This window comes from Gymnoscopelus braueri, assembly GCF_963280865.1.
Source record: "Gymnoscopelus braueri genome assembly, chromosome: 18".
NCBI lineage: Eukaryota > Metazoa > Chordata > Actinopteri > Myctophiformes > Myctophidae > Gymnoscopelus > Gymnoscopelus braueri.
In genome coordinates, this window is record NC_137618.1 from 8,228,993 (window position 1) to 8,248,844 (window position 19,852).

A 19,852-nucleotide genomic window follows, 5' to 3' on the forward strand; every position below is an offset into this window, starting at 1 on the left:
ATTTTAGATCTTTTTGGCTATTCAAAAATAGCAGATCTACAAGTTCGCAGCACGAGTGCTGTGCTACGGCACTCGGCAATCGTGAAAATGTGTGCAAACCTTTGAATATATATATTCTTTTTTAAAGCGAACATTTTTAAGTAAAATCTTTGCTTTGGGGGGGGTACCTGGAACAACATATTTTGAGATGGGGGTCCGCGGCCAAATATATATCATTTTGGGGGGTCCTTGACATGAAAAGGTTTGAGAACCACTGATTATAGCAACATACGTTTTTTCAAAAAACTGTTAGGATTTAGAAGACATTTGTAGAATCCCCCAGAAGCAAAGATTTGAGTTTAAATGTTTGCTTTAAAAAATAGATATATTCAAAGATCGCACACATTTTCAAGATTTTTCAAAAATAGCAGATCTACAAGCTCATAGTGCGGGACTCGGTGCCGCGCTATGAGCTTGTAGATCTGCTATTTTTTGGAATAGCCAAAGAAATGACACAGATGCTTTCCCGGTCTTAATACGTGACTTATTTAAAACGTATTTTGTTTCTATTTGCACCAATAAAATATATATAATTGATATAAATATATATATTTTTTAATCTTCCTCATTGGCTGATGCACAGTGGCATTTTATGCTTTTAGATAGGAGAGTGTAGGGAGACATTATAGGCAAAGTTATTCCAAAAATACTATAGCAGATCTACAAGGTCACAACGCTGCACACATCACAACGCATTGTGAGCTTGTAGACTGGCAAAAAAAAGGTTTTGCTACTTTTGCGCAACACTGTCATACGACGAAGTATATTAACACATTCCATGCCAGAGTTTAATCTCATAATGTACTCACCAGTGCCAGCGTTTTATTGTTGTTTTTTTGTTTTTTTCATGTCGCCACAGACCTTGCTAAATAAGTTAAAAGTGCGCGTTCATTTGGTTCTAAACACACAGCGGATCTGTGAGAAACGGCCAGCGAAAACAGTTTCCAAATGCGAGCCGCCATCTTGAAGATAGAGCCGATCAACGCTAAACAGTGATCAGCGAGGAGAAAAACAACAACCGAGAAAATCGAGTTTTAAACAGGATCCCAGACAGGAAGCGGATACGATCGAAAAAACCGGAACCCGAATAATTCCGTTTCCGACCGGAAACCGGAAACGGAAATGGATCAAAAAAATTCGGAAAGTGCACCTGGGGCAATTTCAATGGGAATCGGCGGTTCGCGTAGATCTACGCGACTGGCACGCTGCGGCTTTAAATAGGTTCGCGTAGATCTACGCGACTGGCATTCAATGTGTTAATGAAATTAATTTAAAATATTAAATATGGAGATACAAGGTTTCGTGATGAATAATCAAAGACTTTCACAGAAATCAGAGCACTTATCAAATTAGGTGTGACTGCCAGGGATTACTGGCAACAGCCAATCGGTGGATAGAAGTAGAAAGTTTAGCCGCATAGTATGGCCGTTCATTTACACCGTGGTTTTCTAGGCTTGTCTTCTGAATACTAGGCCTGTCACGATATTTAATCGTCTAATCGCAATTGTTTGAGATAGTCGCAATTATTTTTGCATAATCGTCATAATCGTTTCCATGTCAAAATGTTGTCACACATTTTCAAATATTAAAAAAGCAGATATAGCTGATCTACAAGCACCACGCGTCGTAAGCTTGTAGATCAGGTATTTCTGGTATTTTTTACATGTATAAAATGATTGAATGTCAATAATTTCTTTGTATATTTCAGTTATTTGTCATATCTGCCCTGTGCACATTTTGTATTACGAAGCCTATAAGGCTTCATATGTTCCAATTGTTCCGTTAATGGCAATTATTTGAGTGACAATTAATCGTCAACTTAAAAGGGCAAGACCACTTTGGTAGAGGTTTGGGTTGTGTAGTTACCTTGCCATGATGTAACTCTAAAGGTGGACTAGAAATCAAAAATAATTGTTCAATGGTTTAGAAATTGATAATTCAAAATATGCTCCTCATTAGTGTGGTTGCCCTAACAGGGCAACCAGACTATAGTAATCCTCCTACTTTATTATTAGTGTGGTTGCCCTAACAGGGCAACCAGACTATTGTTCTAGGGATGCTATTTTCTTTCTAGATAAACAATACTTTGAACCGCATCTCCTCCCACAGTTTATTTTTCCCAATTTAGTGCCATATGTCAAAATGACCGGCTTCACCGGGAATCGTGTGCTTGTATTTTGCTAAGAGATTGGTTTCATAGTTTTATTGATATTGATTTATTAGTGCATTAAATTTCCCCATCCACTTTAATGGAAAAGTGAAAAAACTCAAATTCAAATATTTTTTTCTCAGAAACCGTAAGAGCTAGAGCTACCAGATTTGGAGGGGAGGTTTATAATTAACTCCAAAATTATTAAATAAAGAATTACACCAGTCGGCCTCATGGTGGCGCTATAACAGCCCCCTTTACGTTTTTGCCTATAACTCTTGAACCATAGGTCGTAAAATCAAAAAACCTTTTCCCCTGGATTCCTTGGGTCATGACGCATCTCCCCATATAGGCCACGCCCATTTGCGTCTGGATAGATTTTCCGCCATTTTGAATTTTCTTCAAAACACACTTTTTGCTCCTTTTCCTACATATTTTGTCCAAATCTCACACAAATCGGTACAGGTCATCTATGGACCCATGCAATAAACATATCCAAACGACATTTTGATAGTCTTTACCGTTCGTCCGTAATTGGCTTCCAAAGTTAGTGGGAGGGGCCCGTTTTACCAAAAATGCCAAAAATCACGAACAAAACGTCCAATCGATCCCAAATTTGAATCACATGTCGAGGGTGGTTTACTCAACGAATCCCCAAAAGCATTTCCACTTTGACCCATAGGGGGCGCCACAAATGCTCAAAATGTAACCGTTTGATGCAAAAACCTTATGTTGGGGGGATCAATCCTCTCAAAATGAAACGCAAGTGATCTCAGGAGTGACGAGACAATGTAATTTGCGCAGCCTCCGACGGTATTCCTCCCAGCGTATTCCTCGAGTCCCGACGGGCGTCGGCGCAACCACACTTTGCAATTGCCCTGAATTGCGACGCGTCTAGTTATTCACATTGTAGATAAACAATAGTTTAGATCGTCTCTCCTCCCACAGTTTATTTTTCCCAATTTAGTGCTATATGTCAAAATGACCGGTCTCACCGGGAATCGTGTGCTTGTATAAGGCTAAGAGATTGGTTGCATAGTTTTATTGATATTGATTTATTAGTGCATTAAATTTCCCCATCCACTTTAATGGAAAAGTGCAAAAACTCAAATTCAAGTATTTTTTTCTCAGAAACCGTAAGAGCTAGAGTTACCAGATTTGGAGGGGAGGTTCATAATTTAGTCCGAAATTATTGATAAAATAATTACACCAATCGGCCACATGGTGGCGCTATAACAGCCCCCTTTACGTTTTGGCCTATAACTCTTGAACCGTAGGTTGTAAAATCAAAATTTATTTTCCCCTGGATTCCCTGGGTCACGACGCATCTCCCCATATAGGCCACGCCCATTTGCGTCAGGATAGATTTTCCGCCATTTTGAATTTTCTTCAAAACACACTTTTAGCTCCTCCTCCCACATATTTTGTCCAAATTTCACAAAAATCGGTACACATGATCTCTAGACCCATGCAATAAACATATCCAAACGGCATTTTGATAGTCCTTACCGTTCATCCGTAATTGGCTTCCAAAGTTAGTGGGAGGGGCCCGTTTTACCAAAAATGCCAAAAATCACGAACGAAACGTCCAATCGATCCCAAATTTGAATCACATGTCAAGGGTGGTTTACTCAACGAATCCCTAAAAGCATTTCCACTTTGACCCATAGGGGGCGCCACAACTGTGCAAAACGTAACCGTTTGATGCAAAAACATGATTTTTAGGGGGATCACTCCTCTCAAATTGAAAAGCAAGTGATATCAGGAGTGACATGACGATGTCATTGGCCCGCTACATTTGTGGGAGGGGCTTATTTATTTTAGTGGGAGGGGCCTATTTCTTCAAATCAAAACGCCATGTATCACGAACACAGGATCCAATCAGCACCAAATTCGAATGGCACGTCACGCGGCCTCCGACGGTATTCCTCCAAGCATATTCCTCAAGTCCGGGCGGCGGCGACCCGCGACCGGCGTCGGCGCAACCACACTTTGCAATTTCCCAGAATTGCGACGCGTCTAGTTGACTTACATTGTGCGGTAAAACAGCTCTCAAAGTCACTCTTTTAGCATGTAAACGAACACAAACAAAGCTGATTCAGACAATATAGAACATCACCAAACCCAGTACTGTTTGTTTTTTTAATAAAAATGTCAACTTCCTGTTGATTTTACTATTTGAAGATCCGGATCCGCGGATCCAGTCCGGGTTTTCTTCTTAATAAAAATAGCAAAATCAACAGGAAGTTAACATTTTTATTTAAAAAAAAAAACAGTACTGGGTTTGGTGATGTTCTATATTGTCTGAATCAACTTTGTTTGTGTTCGTTTATGTGCTAAAAGAGTGACTTTGAGAGCAGTTTTACCGTACAATGTAAGTCAATGAGGAGCATATTTTGAATGATCAATTTCTAAACAATGGAACAATTATTTTTGATTTCTTGTCCACCTTTAGAGTTACATCATGGCAAGGTAACTACACAACCCAAACCTCTACCAAAGTGGTCTTGCCCTTTAAATGTGTAATGGTGACAGCCCTGCTGAATACTCTTATTTTCACACACGGACGACAGAGACGACCATGCAAGGCACACAACCTGCTCTCTGTTAGGGGTTCAGTGTCTTCTTGCTCAAGGACACTTCATTCACACCATGATGCCAGGAAGGAAGCCGGGGATCAAAACACTGAATATTTGTGTCCCCAGACAAGCCTCTCTACCGCCACTATAAAGCTGGCTTAACCCATTAACTCATTCACTGCCAGGCTTATTTCAAGCTTGTTGATCCATTTGCCAAAGGCATTATGGATCAAACGGAGAAAAAAAATTCTCCGTTTACATTTTAACATTGAAGTGGATGGAGAATTAACTTTTTGAAAATCGTTTTCTCCTAGTTCCTTTGAGATTAAAAAGAAAAAAAAATTAGGTGATTAAGTGCCAATGACGTCAAAAGACGTCATTGGCACTAATGGCACACTGAAAACGGCCGTCAAAAGACGTCATTGGCATTATATGAGTTAAGACCGGGAACGCATGTGTCATTTTCACATTTCTTTGGCTATTCAAAAATAGCAGATCTACAAGCTCATAGCTTGTAGATCTGCTATTTTTGAAAAATGTAAATTTGTACAAATTTTTGAATAAATATTTTTTTAAAGCGAACTTTTCTAACATATGTTGTTCCAGGGACCCCCAGAAGGAAAGATTTGAGTTACAAATGTTCGCTTAAAAAATATATATATTTCAAAGAGTTGCACGAATTTAAGATTTAAAAGAAATAGCAGATCTACAAGCTTCATAGCGCGGCACTCGGTGCCGCGCTATGAGCTTGTAGATCTGCTAGTGTGTGTGTGTGTGTGTGTGTGTGTGTGCGCGCGCGACCCACCCACCATTTGATGGTGCTCTTGAGGTTGGGCTGGCTGACGGTGCTGTCGTCTATGAAGATGGTGGAGCAGGAGCTGTACTTCTTGGTGAGCGGACCGGGAGACGTCTGCACACACAAAAACAAAACGCTCCTATTAAACAACTTTATTATTCATCTACCTCACTGCGTCTCAACGTGGCGGGGTTCCAGGGACCACCCAGGGGTACAAAAAGGTCTGGAACTCTTACAGAGTACACAAACATGTCTCGGACCGCTGGCCAAGCGGTTTCGGGCACTTAGTAGCTCAATGTAGCCTGACAGCGCGTTGAGGGTTCAAGTCCCGAGCCCGACAGCCTTTTGCTGCGTGTCCTTCCCTGTGTCTCTCTCCCAGTTTCCTCTCTCTCTTCACTAATACTCATTTCACTTCAACTGGTCCTGAATTCTAATAAAACTAAATTCATGCTATTTTCAAAAGCCAAAGACATAAATAACAGCAGTTTACATATAGATGCCATGAATGGATCCTCTATTGATAGAGTTACTGAATATAAGTATATATATATAGTCTTGGTATTTGGATAGATGAAAAGTTAACATTTAAATATCACATTAATGATCTCACCACTAAACTACGACAAAAAAATGGATTTCTATACAGAAACAAAGCCAACTTTCTGATGATCAGTAGAAAAAGAATTCTCGAAGCAGTTTTTATGTCAGTTTTGGACTATGGGGATGTAATATATAGAAGTGCTGCCCCTACTACTCTTTTACCCCTGGACACAGTCTTTCACTCAGCACTTAGTGAAAGTGGTAGGTTGGTCTTCCCTCTCGAGAGGAGAACTAGACACTGGTACCAGTTTATTTTAAAGGCTATTGATGGGAAGGTACCGCCATACATTACATTGTTGTTAGATTGGGGGAAAAAAGCACTCGCCAGACCCGCTCAAGGGACTGGCTTACACTCGAGGTTCCATCTGTGCAGTCTGAACTTGGGAAAACTGCTTTCTGCTTTGATGCTCCTATTTCATGGAATACCTTACAACTCGGGCTAAAGATTAGCACCCCAACCTCCTATGGACAATTGAATAACTTACTTTTAAACCTCCTTACCACAATATGTGATATTTTTTCATTTACACATTTTCTGTTAGGTCTTATCTTGTTGTTTCTGTGTTTTATATATTGTATTGTTGAATTGTAGAATGTATTGTTGATTTCTCTTGTGTGTGTGCGTAATCTCAACAGCATTGCAAATGAGGGTGAACCTCAATGCTCTTTTTGAGAATAAATAAAGGTTTCAATCAATCAATCAATCAATCCAGTCCAATAAAGGCAGAAAACACCCAAAAAATATGTATATATTTTTTAAAAGAGGAAAAAAAAGGAGAAGAGTACACAAATGGAACCGAGGTTCAATTTGGGTTCAATTTGTACATTCTCAGTTAAAAACTGAGCCTTTTACAGTGCAGATTGGGGTACCCAGTATGGCTTAGTTCAGTGATTCATAACCTGTTTTAGACCTATTTATACAGGTACATCCTTTTGAGATAGAGGGAGCCCTGTCCAAAATAGCAATACAAAAATACACACATAAAATACAAATCATTGTATCGCTCAAAAGGCCACAACTGTGAAATGTATTACCTCGAGCGGACAATCTTTTCCCCACTAAGAGAACACGGTGTGTGTAATGAGCCGATCTCCGTTAGGACGGAGGTCACAGAGAATATTCCATGATTTTTCAGTAACAGTAACATCGCTCTTTTTCGCTGGCAGCAGTGGCACACTATTACACTCTGGCAAGAGTTCTGGCAAGAGTTAAACTGTGTCACATGACGTTCATTAACCCGTTCTACCCATAGCTTCCTTTCTCTAAACGAAATAAAGAAAAAAAGAACAAACGGTCTAAAAAACTGAAATATGAATCATTTCCATTGTTATTAACATAACCTCTATGACTAACAAAAACATCCACATCAAGCGAGCATGGAAACTTTTTTTGCAATATCGAGGAATCTATCGTATCCATTCAGCCTCTCCAGCTCAACAAAAGCATGTTAATGGAAAACCATAACTGGTATGTGTGCATGTAGTACCACAGTGAGTGAGATGTAAAAAGCAGAGCCAGCTGAAGAGTCCTTGTGCATGCAAAGTGAGAAGGTTGTAAAATAAAAAAGAGCAGAGCTAGCCGAACAGCTGAGCTGAGCTTAGGAGAGGAGACAGTGGAATGGAGGTCACTAGGTCAAAGAGAGCGAAACAGCTAATCCCTACTCAACACCAGAGGCCAGCACAAACTGTCAGGTCAAAGGACGCATACTGTAGCCTGGTGGTCACACATGGAAATATAAACACACACACACACACACACACACACACAATATCAGTGGTGGAAAAGGTACTCAAATGTTTTTACTTAAGTAAAAGTATCAATACTGCAATGTAGAAGTACTCTGTTACAAGTAAAAGTCCGGAATTCATTTGAGTAATAGAGTAAAAGTACAAAAGTATTGATATCAAAATGTTTGAAAATAGCAGATCTACAAGTGCACGACACATGGCGATGCGACGCGTTGTGAGCTTGTAGATCGCCTATTTTCAAATAGCCAAGGTATAAAATAAGGCTTAAGAGGTTAATGTATGTTTTATAATGGAATGATTTATATCTGCAAAGTAACTAGTAACTAAGTTTTCAAATAATTGTAGTGGAGTAAAAGTACAATATTTGCCTCCGAGATGTAGTGGAGTAGAGGTAAAATTTTAGACAATTGGAAATACTCCAGTAAGGTAAAAGTACCTCCAAATTGTAGTTAAGTACAGTACTTGAGTAAATGTACTTGGTTACTTTACACCACTGCACACACACACACACACACACAATACCGGTATATAGAAATCATCATCACACGTTGTATTTGGGCTACACTGTGAAAATGGTCGGTTTACAACCTCAAAAAGCAACTTACATGGTTCAAATTAAATCTCTAGGCGGTCCTAACGAGAGCCAAGAGTAACACAGCTGTTTATATATGGACACTTACGTGACTGACGTGGTTTATTACGTGGTTGCTTTTCCTCTTGTCTCGTACTGGAAAGGGAAAGACAAATATTTGGTTAAAATTCACCCAAAAAGGCATGCAGAGCTGTGTGTGTTATGTCGCTGAACACTCGCTTAGCCTTGACTTATTTATTATGAAGAATTATGACAATGATGACATGTCCAAAAGAGGGACGGGAGTTTCAAAGTGGTTGAACTAGCACAATAATTCTATCTTGAAATTAAAATGTTTGGTACAATTATTTTATTAACCCATGTGTGTCATTTTAAGATTTCTTTGGGCTATTCAAAAATAGCAGATCTACAAGCTCATAGCGCAGCACCGAGTGCCGCGCCATGAGCCTGTAGATCTGCTATCGATTGGAAAAATCTTGAACATTTTGGATATATATATTAACTCAAATCTTTGCTTCTGGGGATTCTACAAAATGTCTTCTATATCCTAACAGTTTTTTGAAAAAGAGATGTCAAGGACCACCCAAAATGATACGTATTTGGCCGTGGACCCCCATTTCAAAATATTTTGTTCCAGGGACCCCCAGAAGTTGTAACGGAGTTAAAAATGTTTGCTTAAAAAAAAAATTCCGATCTACAAGCTCATAGCGTATATAGCATATCTGCTATTTTTTAATAGCCCAAGGAAATCTAAAAATGACACAGATTCTTTCCCGGTCTTCTAATAGTATTTTATTTATTATATTTTCCTCTCCTTTCCAATTGCGAACCCCACTTCTAAAACTAGTGATCTAACACACACCCCCATGAATGATGAGAGAACCTCACCAACCACTGCAGTGGTTGTTTTCACCTGTCAGGTCCAAACCTCATATGTCCAAACCGTTTGTTTTTTATTATATATATATTCACCTGTTTCCTAGGCTGTGTGTTTTCCACTTCCTGTCGATTTGATCCAATGAAATCCAATGAAACTGGTCAGATGACCAATGATATCCAATGAAATCGACAGGAGGTGGAAAACACAGCCTAGGAAACAGGTGAATATATAAACATTTTTAAATACCGTAAATTTCGGACTATAAGCCGCGACTTTTTTCCCATTTTTAGACCCTGCGGCTTATATAACGGTGCGGCTTATCTATGGATTTTTACAGCTAACGGCCACTAGGGGACCTCCTAAATCTATGGATTTTACACCCGCGGCTTATAGATGGGTTTCCTGTTTGTAAACATGAGAGGATGATGCGCGCGCAGTGGAGGGTTGAGCAGTAGAGGGCGCTATTACCCGCAGCAGCTCTAGTCAAATGTACATTCATAAAAGAAATGGTCTTCACCGGGTTTAATGAAAGTAGATTAAATTATGCAGTTTGTAATATCTTCTTTACTCAATAAAAATGATTTGTCGGAAGTTGGATCTGTTTTTATATAATAGCAGCATTATGCCTATTATGCCAATAATAGCAGCATTATGCCTATCTAAATCCCAAATATAACAACAGAGTGAAGGGCGCTTCCGGTTCGTTCTACCCCACGCATGCGCAGATTGCGCACTCTGCTCTGTGATGACGTCGCGCGGAAACCCATCTATAGTCCAGTGCGGCTTATATATGTACAAATCATTCAATTTAGCTGCTGCGGCTTATATTCAGGTGCGGCTTATAGTGCGAAAATTACGGTAGTGTTTTTTTTTAAATATATATATATGCTATTTTCACTACTTTTGTTAAACACTCTTGTATGATGAAGTAGGGCATTCATTTACAACAAATCATATAAAATATGGAGATACAAGTTTTCTACCCGACAGCAACAATCTATCATCTGTCGGATGGAAACCTCATATGTCCAAAAATATTACTCTTCAGGATTCAAATAATTTTTTTTTTGTAAAAGTAGCAGATCCACAAGCTCAAAACGCGTCGCTTCGTGCCGCGTTTCGAGCGTGTAGATCTGCTACTTTTGATGCTTTTGTGTGGGCGTTCATTTGCTGAAAAACTCAAAAAAAGTTAGAATATGGAGATAAGAGGTTTCTGCCCGACAGCAACGATATATACTGTGTGAGTGTTTAACCCATTAAGACCTGAAGAAGCATCTTGTGTCACTTTTTCATTTGAGCTAAAAAGCATTATTTTACACTTTGGCTATTCAAAAATAGCAGATCTACAAGCTCATAGCGCGGCACCGAGTGCCGCGCTATGAGCTTGTAGATCTGCTATTTTTGAAAGATCTTGAAAATGTGTGCAAATCTTTGAATATATATTTTTTAAAGCAAACATTTTTAACTCATATCTTTGCTTCTGGGGGTCCCTGGAACAAAATATTTTGAGATGGGGGTCCACAGCCAAATTCATTTACATTTTGGGGTCCTTGACATGAAAAAGTTTGAGAATCACTGACATAGTAGCATAAGTTTTTTCAAAAAACAGTTAGGATTTAGAAGACATTTGTAGAATCGGCCTCAGGTCTTAAAAGGGTTAAGGTGTTTCCCACACGCCTGCCTGCCTTCATACAAAATGAAAGAGGCTCAATTAGCTGACCACACGGGTGACCACAGGTCCCAGCGTGTCAGGTGTCTGTCATCCACTCTCTCTTTTCTGGTGCCGTCCGTGTCCTCCGATAAAGCAGAAATTCAACCACTTTACACCTGGCTTTACACCCTCATGTTGAGCACGTCATCATCAGAATGAGCAAGCATTGTGAAATACTAAATACCAAAATAGCACATCTATAAGCTCTCTACGTGTCACGACGATGCGATCTGTTGTGAGCTTGTGGATCTGCCTTTTTCAACACGCAACACCATTGGGAAAACAAATATATTATAGGGGTATGAAAATGATTGCCATTGTCCTCAGAGTTTATTCACAGAAATTCAAACTTTCAGAGTCGGCGATGTGATGGGTGCTTTCAGAATAGGACAATATTGGGTGATGCGATAGCCGGGTGACCCAGATAGGCTTCAATGCCCCGACAGCGAGTCCCCGGTTCGATTCCCGGGCCAGCCAGTCAGAGTACCATTTGCTGCATGCCACTCTCCTGCTCTCCCCCCCCCCCCCCCCGCCTCCCCTGTTCCCTGTCTCTCGCCACTGTGACAATCCAATAAAGGCTCAGAAAACCCCCCCCTTAAAACCACTTTATAATAGGACTATGCTATAAACAGTTCTACGGGACGCTTCTCAATGACCGAGCACAAAACAAGATACCGGGCAGCACACCCATTCACTTACTATTTTATTTATAAAGGTGTAAACGATAAGGTTTATACCTTATCAATACAATGGTATAGTGCGGACTGCAGTGGTTCTCAACATGGGGTCCGGGGACCCCCAGGGGTCCTTGGGGGAGTTCCAGGGGGTCCCCAGCTAAATGATGGATAGTTAGGAACCAAACGGAGAGATGTTTATATTGACGGGTCCATTTGGTTCCATTTGTACACTCTCAGAGTTAAATAATTAACATTGATTTTACAACCTAAATTGGGGTCCCGGAGATAGAAATGCCATTAAATGGGGGGCCCGTAGTCTAATGCAGTGTTTGCCAACCACCGTGCCGCGGACCTTTACTGTGCCGTGTAGCATTCTGAAATGAATGATGACACTTGCGCGATCGGTATTCTATCACTTCTTTGTCGTTTGCAAGTCATATCACTGTCTGTTTGCATGAGTGAATTAACCTTGTGATACTGTCTGCCAGTCTGTCTGTCTGCTGCTTGGAACTGGTCGAGCTACAGTGGGGGGGGGGCTAATAAACTGCAGACACTCGCAGCTCACTCCCCCCATTGCTGAACAGTTAATGCAAGTAAAACCAGTCAGTCACACACTACAAAAAGCTCAAATAAACCACCATCAGTGCTGCAGTTTAGAGGAAAAAGGTTGAGAAATGCATGCTATCTTTTGTTATATGCAGCTGTTGATATTTTATGAAACCAAAAAAAAAAAGGGGACAAATATTTCGGGGGGAATTCAGAGAAAGCTTGCCTTGGGTGGCAATTGGGTCAGAACCGGCCCAGGGTACTGTATACAGGGACAGTACAGGGAGTAGCTTCACTTCACTCATATTGTACTACAATGAAAGCACCACCAGCAAAGAGGAGCTGCACCTGTGTGTGTGTGTGTGTGTGTGTGTGTGTGCGTGTGCGTGCGCGCCCTGGGATCTTTTGGCTATGCCAGGTGTCAAACTGGGGGTCCTTGACCTTAAAATGGTTGAGAATCACTGCTAGAGGAGCCGTAAAAATCTTCTCTTATGGGGGTCCCTGGCATATCTTTACACATTTTTCAATGCCAAAAATACAATGAAATCGCAATCATTTGTATGACAATTAATCGTCAACTTACATTTTGAAATGGTGACAGGCAGCCCTACCTGTGTTGTGAGAATAACAACATGTAGCCATTGTGTTAGCATGGTGCTCAGGGGGTGTCGAGTGTCAGGCCAACATCATGGGATCAAACACTAAAGTTTCCACCCGGCCTGCGTGAATCACTGCTGCCTTGTCGAGGGATTGTGTGAGATTGTGTGTGTCAGTGTCTCATGTCGCTGTGAGAGAGTGTGTGTGTGTGTGTGTGTGTGTGTGTGTGTGTGTGTGTGTGTGTGTGTGTGTGTGTGTGTGTGTGTGTGTGTGTGTGTGTGTGTGTGTGTGTCTCGTGACGGGAAAACTCACCGTCTGTCTGGGATTTGCTGAGGAAGATGGTGCTAGCACGGGCGTGGTCCGACGGGTTCGACTCGCATGCCAGTTCTGTGAACACACACACGTTGTAAAAGTATTATAGATTATGTTTTACAGTACAAGCTGTAGAACCATACACCTGCCAATTCAGCGTTCCCACACATTAACAATTCATTTTCAAAACTTTTCCTAAAGTATTTTATCCCATTTCCAGGCCTACAGCAATCATACGGTGCATTAATGAGGCTCTTGAGCGAAGGTGTCAGGTGACAAAAAGAACAGATCTACAAGCTAACAACGTATCACAGTGATGTCCTGTATACATTAGGCCGCACGCACACAGCTCGTGCAGCACAGCACTACATTCTACCATGTTATACATTTCACATAATGTTAGACAAAATTAAAGTACTGTCGAAACATTTTCCAAAATATTTGATTAATTCAAAACAGATTTTCTCATTTCAAAATATTTACAGGAATTTCATGGCCGTGGGAACTGGGAACCCTGAGCCATGTTTGTTTCTATTGGCAATGCATGCAGACACACTCGCCACCTCTTCCTCCTTACACGCCTGTTTTGCATAGTGTGCATTAAAAGTGAGATCCGATCGCAATGTTCCGACACAGTGGCAAGTTGGCAACGCATAGAATTACCAGGTGTAAATGAACAGGCCTGGTCGGATCGCTCGTCTACCCCAGACAACATATCCACGAATATGGATTGCAAATTTAACGACAGGTGTGAATTGGATTCCACTTTCTCTGCATCACGGCTCTTATTTCTGTTAGCGCCGCAAATGCACTGACAGCAGCTTCCTGTGCCATCAACACTTAACAGACTTCAAACTCCACATCCACACAGTGGTGATGCACCAAAATGAAAGTTCTTGGACAAAGCGGAAAGTAAGTAAACACCTGATGGGTAGAAACCTCATATTATGTCCAAAACTGATTTCAGGATTCAAAAAAAAAAAAAAAGCAAAAGTAGCAGATCTACAAGCTCAAAGGCTAAACAGGTAGGCAAGAGGTCTATGCAATTCTGTGCCTACATTACAGTACATGTCTCCTACCGTACGTCCAACACCCTACTCCTTAGAAAGTCTGAATACAAGAGGGACAAATATGCAAAAAACTAAAGATATAATTCATGAAAAAGATCACTTACAATTCACACAAAAACTGAGATGGATAGAAACGAAAGAACTGAAAATAAAAACGATTTAACCGATAAATTAAGTCATAAGACATGGAGCTACGTTGTTGAATTATGTTATTTTGGGCACAAAAAAAGTTTAGGAACTACTGATTTAGAAGGCATTTGTAGAATCGGCCTCAAGTCTTAATGGGTTAAGGAACACCACAGGAACACCACAACATGGAGATAATGAATGTTGACCTTTGAAAATCTCAGTTTTTAATGGCCTCACGGGTCCACTTTTACACCCCCAGAGACGCTTTGATACAAGGACAGACGCCTAAACATTACATTGCAGCACCAGGGCCTGTGGAGTTTACTTTTAAGATATCGTTTGGATAGAATTTAGTTGTTTAACTTCATATATGTGGTCAATTAATCATGACAGAGCCTATTTAAAAATAAAAATATCAGAGAACCGGCAGGGGCGGGCAGTGACACGCATGTATCCGAATAAGGCAACCTATTCTGGGCATGGCCGTCTCAAAAGACCCGCTGCGTCACGTTAGTCTGGAGGTGGTAAAAATGCACTGGCTGAAGGGGAACACTGCTGATTGGCTGAAGGGGTTGTCAGTCAACGGTATTACTCCCGCCCACAGCCAAATTGCCGAATGGACGATCATGCCAGACTCACTCCTGAAATAAATTACAAATGAGATTTCCGGAGGGAGGGTTTACCAGGCTAGGTGTGATCATCCCCTCAGACGTAAATTAAATGACTAGGACACTCACTGAGCCTGAGCCAGGCGAGCTGAGCCGACAAGTACGACTGAACTCCTGCAAACAATCACACTTTGACCCACACTGGCCCCTGTCTCCTCCAGACTCCAAATATATCAGAGGTGAAAATCCCAGCAGATGCGTTTATCGTCTTTTTGGACTGCAAACGCAATCTGCCTCCACACATCACAGAAGGCCAGACTGACGTTTTAACGGCCGGACACTCCATTAGACCAGTTATTTTGGATTCCACAGCTCTTGGGGGGGGGGGGGGGGAGAGGGGGAGAGATGGAGACTTGGGAGAGAGATAGAGACACTACATTTTTGATGGACAAATACAAAATATATGAATAAAATGTGTTGAGCACTTATAATATAGTATTATGTGTTAGCTAGTGTACATATTTACTTTTAACCTTTCACCTTGAAAATGCAGTTTAGGGGCAGGATGCCAGTGACAGTATTTACCTGAGCCAGTACATGTAAACTAATTTCAGTAACTTTGAGATTCCAGGGGGCAATTTCTCCCTTTCCCCCTGCATTATTTCCGACGCTGCTATGCACAGACACCATCAGTAGGTTTCGCTTACATTAAATATGTGAGATACTTTAAGAGGTCAGCAGCTGCCTTGGATGTCTGCATAGTCCAGATACTCGGGGGAGATTCCTGGGGATGGGGTGGGGGGAAGGGGGGGGGTCTTTCATAAGAGGACCTTTGGACTCCAAACTGACTGGGCCAGAAATAGCACAGTGCCTTCCATAGCATGGCCAAGTGAGGCTCTCCAAGGCTGGGATTACCTCCCTTTGGGTCATGATAAAAAAGGATTCTGGAGTCATTCTGCTATCTTGCACATATCTTTGGCCCTATCTTGAAAATAGCCGATCTACATCGACACGTTGGGAGCTTGTAGATCGGCTATTTGAACTATTTTAAAATGTTTTCAAAATATTTAAAAAAATGCCTAAAAAGGTTAGGCATAAGGGGTGAGGCAGCAGGATAGGGCCCATAGTCCATTGATTATCACCCTAACCCCAATTAATTTAGGCGTTATGCCAATTCCCAATTCCCCCGCACAGCACACACACACTAGGGCTTTCACCAACTAGTCGACCACTAGTCGACCTTGTTGGTACTAGTCGAATAGTTGAAAAAAATGTTTTTAATTTGTTTTAATGCCATAGTAATGGCCCATCTTACTTACATCTTACTTATTATTATCCTCCTGACTTTATTTTTTATCAAAAGGGGGTCAAAAGTATGCCCAATAAAAGCCTATTATTGGGCAATGGGGATCCTTGGAGACGCTGCTGTGGTGCTGTGCTGCTGTGCCAGAAGTGCTTCCCTTAAAACGCCATAAAAATAAGGGCAGGAGGATAATAATAATAGTAATATAGTAGTTAGGATGGCATTAAAACAATGCGCCCCTAATTTTTTTTTTATGTAAATTTCGACTAGTCGACTACCACTGGGTCAAATTAGTCGACCTGTAAAAATCTCTAGTTGTGAAAGCCCTAACACACACCATAGATTATCATATCAAAAATACACATATTTTGGTCCACACCAAACTAACTGGTTAAAATAGTCTAGGTGTGTGATACAAGTAAAAGCAGGTGTAAGTGATAATATGATGAATAGCTCTATATTCTGTTAGTGATCATTGCTATAGAGAGTACAAACTTGTTTAGTAACAGGTGTCTCCCTGTCTCTACGGCTCTTCATTAAACAGTAACACAAAACATATTTTCAGGTCAGGATACCAAATTTGGTATCTGGTACTACTTTCTCTGATCAAATTGGAATTCCAACCTCAAAATGCATTTTCTGTTTGCTTAAGAGAAGGAGAAATGGCAGAGACCTCCGTTTCTGAACAAACACACTGCTATCGGAATACAGAGCTTTAACTTAAAATACAAATAAGAAATTAAAAAAACACATATCACTTACAACCCCTTTAAATGTGGCATCAGAATATTTATGGCCCAAATGGATCAATATTCCATACATTAGACTAGAGAATATGATATCCTGGCGCTGCTGGAGAGCACACCCCATCTATTGAAACATTAGGCCTATCTATATCATATCCTGGCCAGAAACGTTGCCACGCCTCAAGGGTCAATGAAGAGTTATCTTATCTTTACTTCACATTCACAATTTGTTTATTTGAAAACGAAGCTAGGGAGACAAATCTTTTTCTGTCCAAATAAAATAAAATGTAAATCACAGAAATGCTGTCCGTGGAATTTAAGAGGTGGACATGAATATCCAAGTTTGGGCTGGTTCTTGTTCAGCCACTGAAATAAATAAACAGGCTTTTGACTAGATTAGTACCGGTAGGTGAATATGGCTGCAACTACTGATTACTTTCTTAGCAATTATTGTATTAATTAAGGCCCGTCTATATTATATCACTGGCTAGAAGGAGCAGCTGAATTGAAGCGTGTCTTATAATATACATCAACGAATCAACGTTTTTTGAAAAAAGAAAACAATTGGGATCATTTTTGTTTTAATCATTTAAACCATATAAACTTAATTGACAGCCCACCCCTATTATTTTAATTGATTAATCAATTAGTTCGATTAACTGTTGCACCACTTATCACATCCTCAACTTCACTTCACACAAACACAAGGATGCAAAGCAAAAAGACAAGTGTCTTTCATCCAAGGTCACCTCAGAGATGGGACATAAACAAAGCCTCAAATATGATCATGAAAATTATAAAATATTCTATATCTAGATATGGAAATTATGCTGCATCTTTCAACAGGGCAAACAAAAATAATTCCCCTTCTCCATCTCGGTTGCATCCACTTCTAAATTGTTAAATTGTGTGATTAGGGTACATTAGATTGACATTGTTATTATAACTTATTATTATTACCTGCCATTGTTAGAACTATGTTTTACTCTTATGTACCCGTGCACAAGATGTAACAATAAAGAACAATCGAGTGAAAAGGTCAGAATGAAATGACATACCATAAAACTAACATTTAACCCTTTAAGACCTGAGGCGATTCTTAAAAATGTTTTCAAAATCCTAACAGATTCTTCAAAAATAGCAGATCTACAAACTCATAGCGCGGCACCGAGTTGTTGTATGTAACCAACAGAAGACTGACTCTGTGTGTGTGTGTGTGTGTGTGTGTGTGTGTGTGTGTGTGTGTGTGTGTGTGTGTGAGAGAGAGATTTGTTTACAAGGGATGGCCCAGGTCAACAGAAGTAAAGAGCTGTTTATGACTGTCCTCATCAAACCCTGCTGCTCTGAAAGCACCCCAGAGGATCCGGATCACATGTCCATGAATCTCTGTATGTGAAAAAACATTACATTATCTGACACGGTTGTTTCGCCAGAATCTGTGACCGACTCCAGGGGGTCAATGTCTTAATGCCTTACTAGACTGGGATCAACTGGTTTTGGAGATTTCTGATCCTGTCTAAAGCGGATATACATAACCTTGCGTCACCAGGCGGCGGAAACTAGAGCGGATATCGACATAGCCTGTGCTGCTGTAAAATGTGCTCCCCAAAAGTATTCCCCTCAGTCAAGACAGAGTGGCCTACCCACAAAACCTGTGATGTGATGCAAGACACATCAACTCATCTGTAAAATAAAAAATAACTATAAATGTGAGTGTACTGGTAGGTCCATGTTTTATTCTGTCTCGTAGCGACTGGCGAGACGAGGCTACTTGATTCGGCCTTCATGTGGAGGAACGATAACATTGCGGCACCCAACCAGATATATAATTAACTGATATTAGTTGGGGGGCAGGTGTGGCCTAGAACGAATCACACTAGTCAGTTCGTAAAACAAAAACCAGTGGCTTTTCAACCTGCATCTCACCATAAAATCATTCATTTAAGTGGACAAATGGAATTTAACTCTGACAGTTTACAAATGGAACCACGGTCAGAGTTAAATTAACACTGATGATTTGACTGTGTGTAGAGCTTGATGTTGATAAGACTTCAAGTTCATCAGCTAAGCATCTTCACAGCAGACCTCTGAGGTCACAGAATTCCCATCCATTTGGGCACAACACTAAATTGAGGAGTGCTGTAGAGAAGAGTCCAGACCCTTCCAGGTGTCTTCAAAAGCGGACAAACGTTCAGTGACCTGCTGCTTCTCAATGTTGGGTCCGAGGACCCCAGGGGCCCAATTTGGACCCTTGCAGGTCTGTAATTCAGAGCAGTGGTTCTCAAACTTTTTCATGTCAAGGACCCCCAAATTGACACTTATTAGCCCACGGACCCCCATTTCAAAAGATATGCCAGGGACCCCCATAAGGGAAGATTTTTTACGGCTCTAGCAGTGATTCTCAACCATCTTAATTTCAAGGACCCCCAGTTTGACATGCATTAGGCTGCAGACCCCCATTTAATGTCATTTCTATCACTTGGACCGCAATTTCTATTGTAAAATCTATGTCAATTTAACTCTGAGAGTGTACAAATGGAACCAAATGGACCCGTTAGGGTCCATTTGGTTCCATTTGTACACTCTCAGAGTTACAGACCCATAAGGGTCCATTTGGTGCCTAATCTATCAATTTAGCTGGGGACCCCCTGGAACTCCCTCAAGGACCCCTGGGGGTCCCCAGACCCCACTTTGAGAACCAATGATTCCGAGTGTACAAGAGGGTACATAGAGTCTATAGACCCCCATTTGTTCACTCTCAGAGTTACA

General features: G+C 40.8%; 1 protein-coding gene across 1 annotated transcript in view; it reads right to left on the reverse strand.

Moving 5' to 3' along the window:
- Positions 1-19,852, reverse strand: part of ccnyl1 (cyclin Y-like 1) — a 38,196-nt gene that overhangs the window by 15,952 nt on the left and 2,392 nt on the right. The window contains exons 2-4 of the mRNA XM_080412480.1: positions 13,228-13,302; positions 8,593-8,639; positions 5,577-5,677 (exon numbers count right to left, since the gene is read on the reverse strand). Coding sequence (XP_080268606.1) covers positions 5,577-5,677; positions 8,593-8,639; positions 13,228-13,302 — 223 coding nt within the window. The remainder of the gene's footprint in view (positions 1-5,576; positions 5,678-8,592; positions 8,640-13,227; positions 13,303-19,852) is intronic.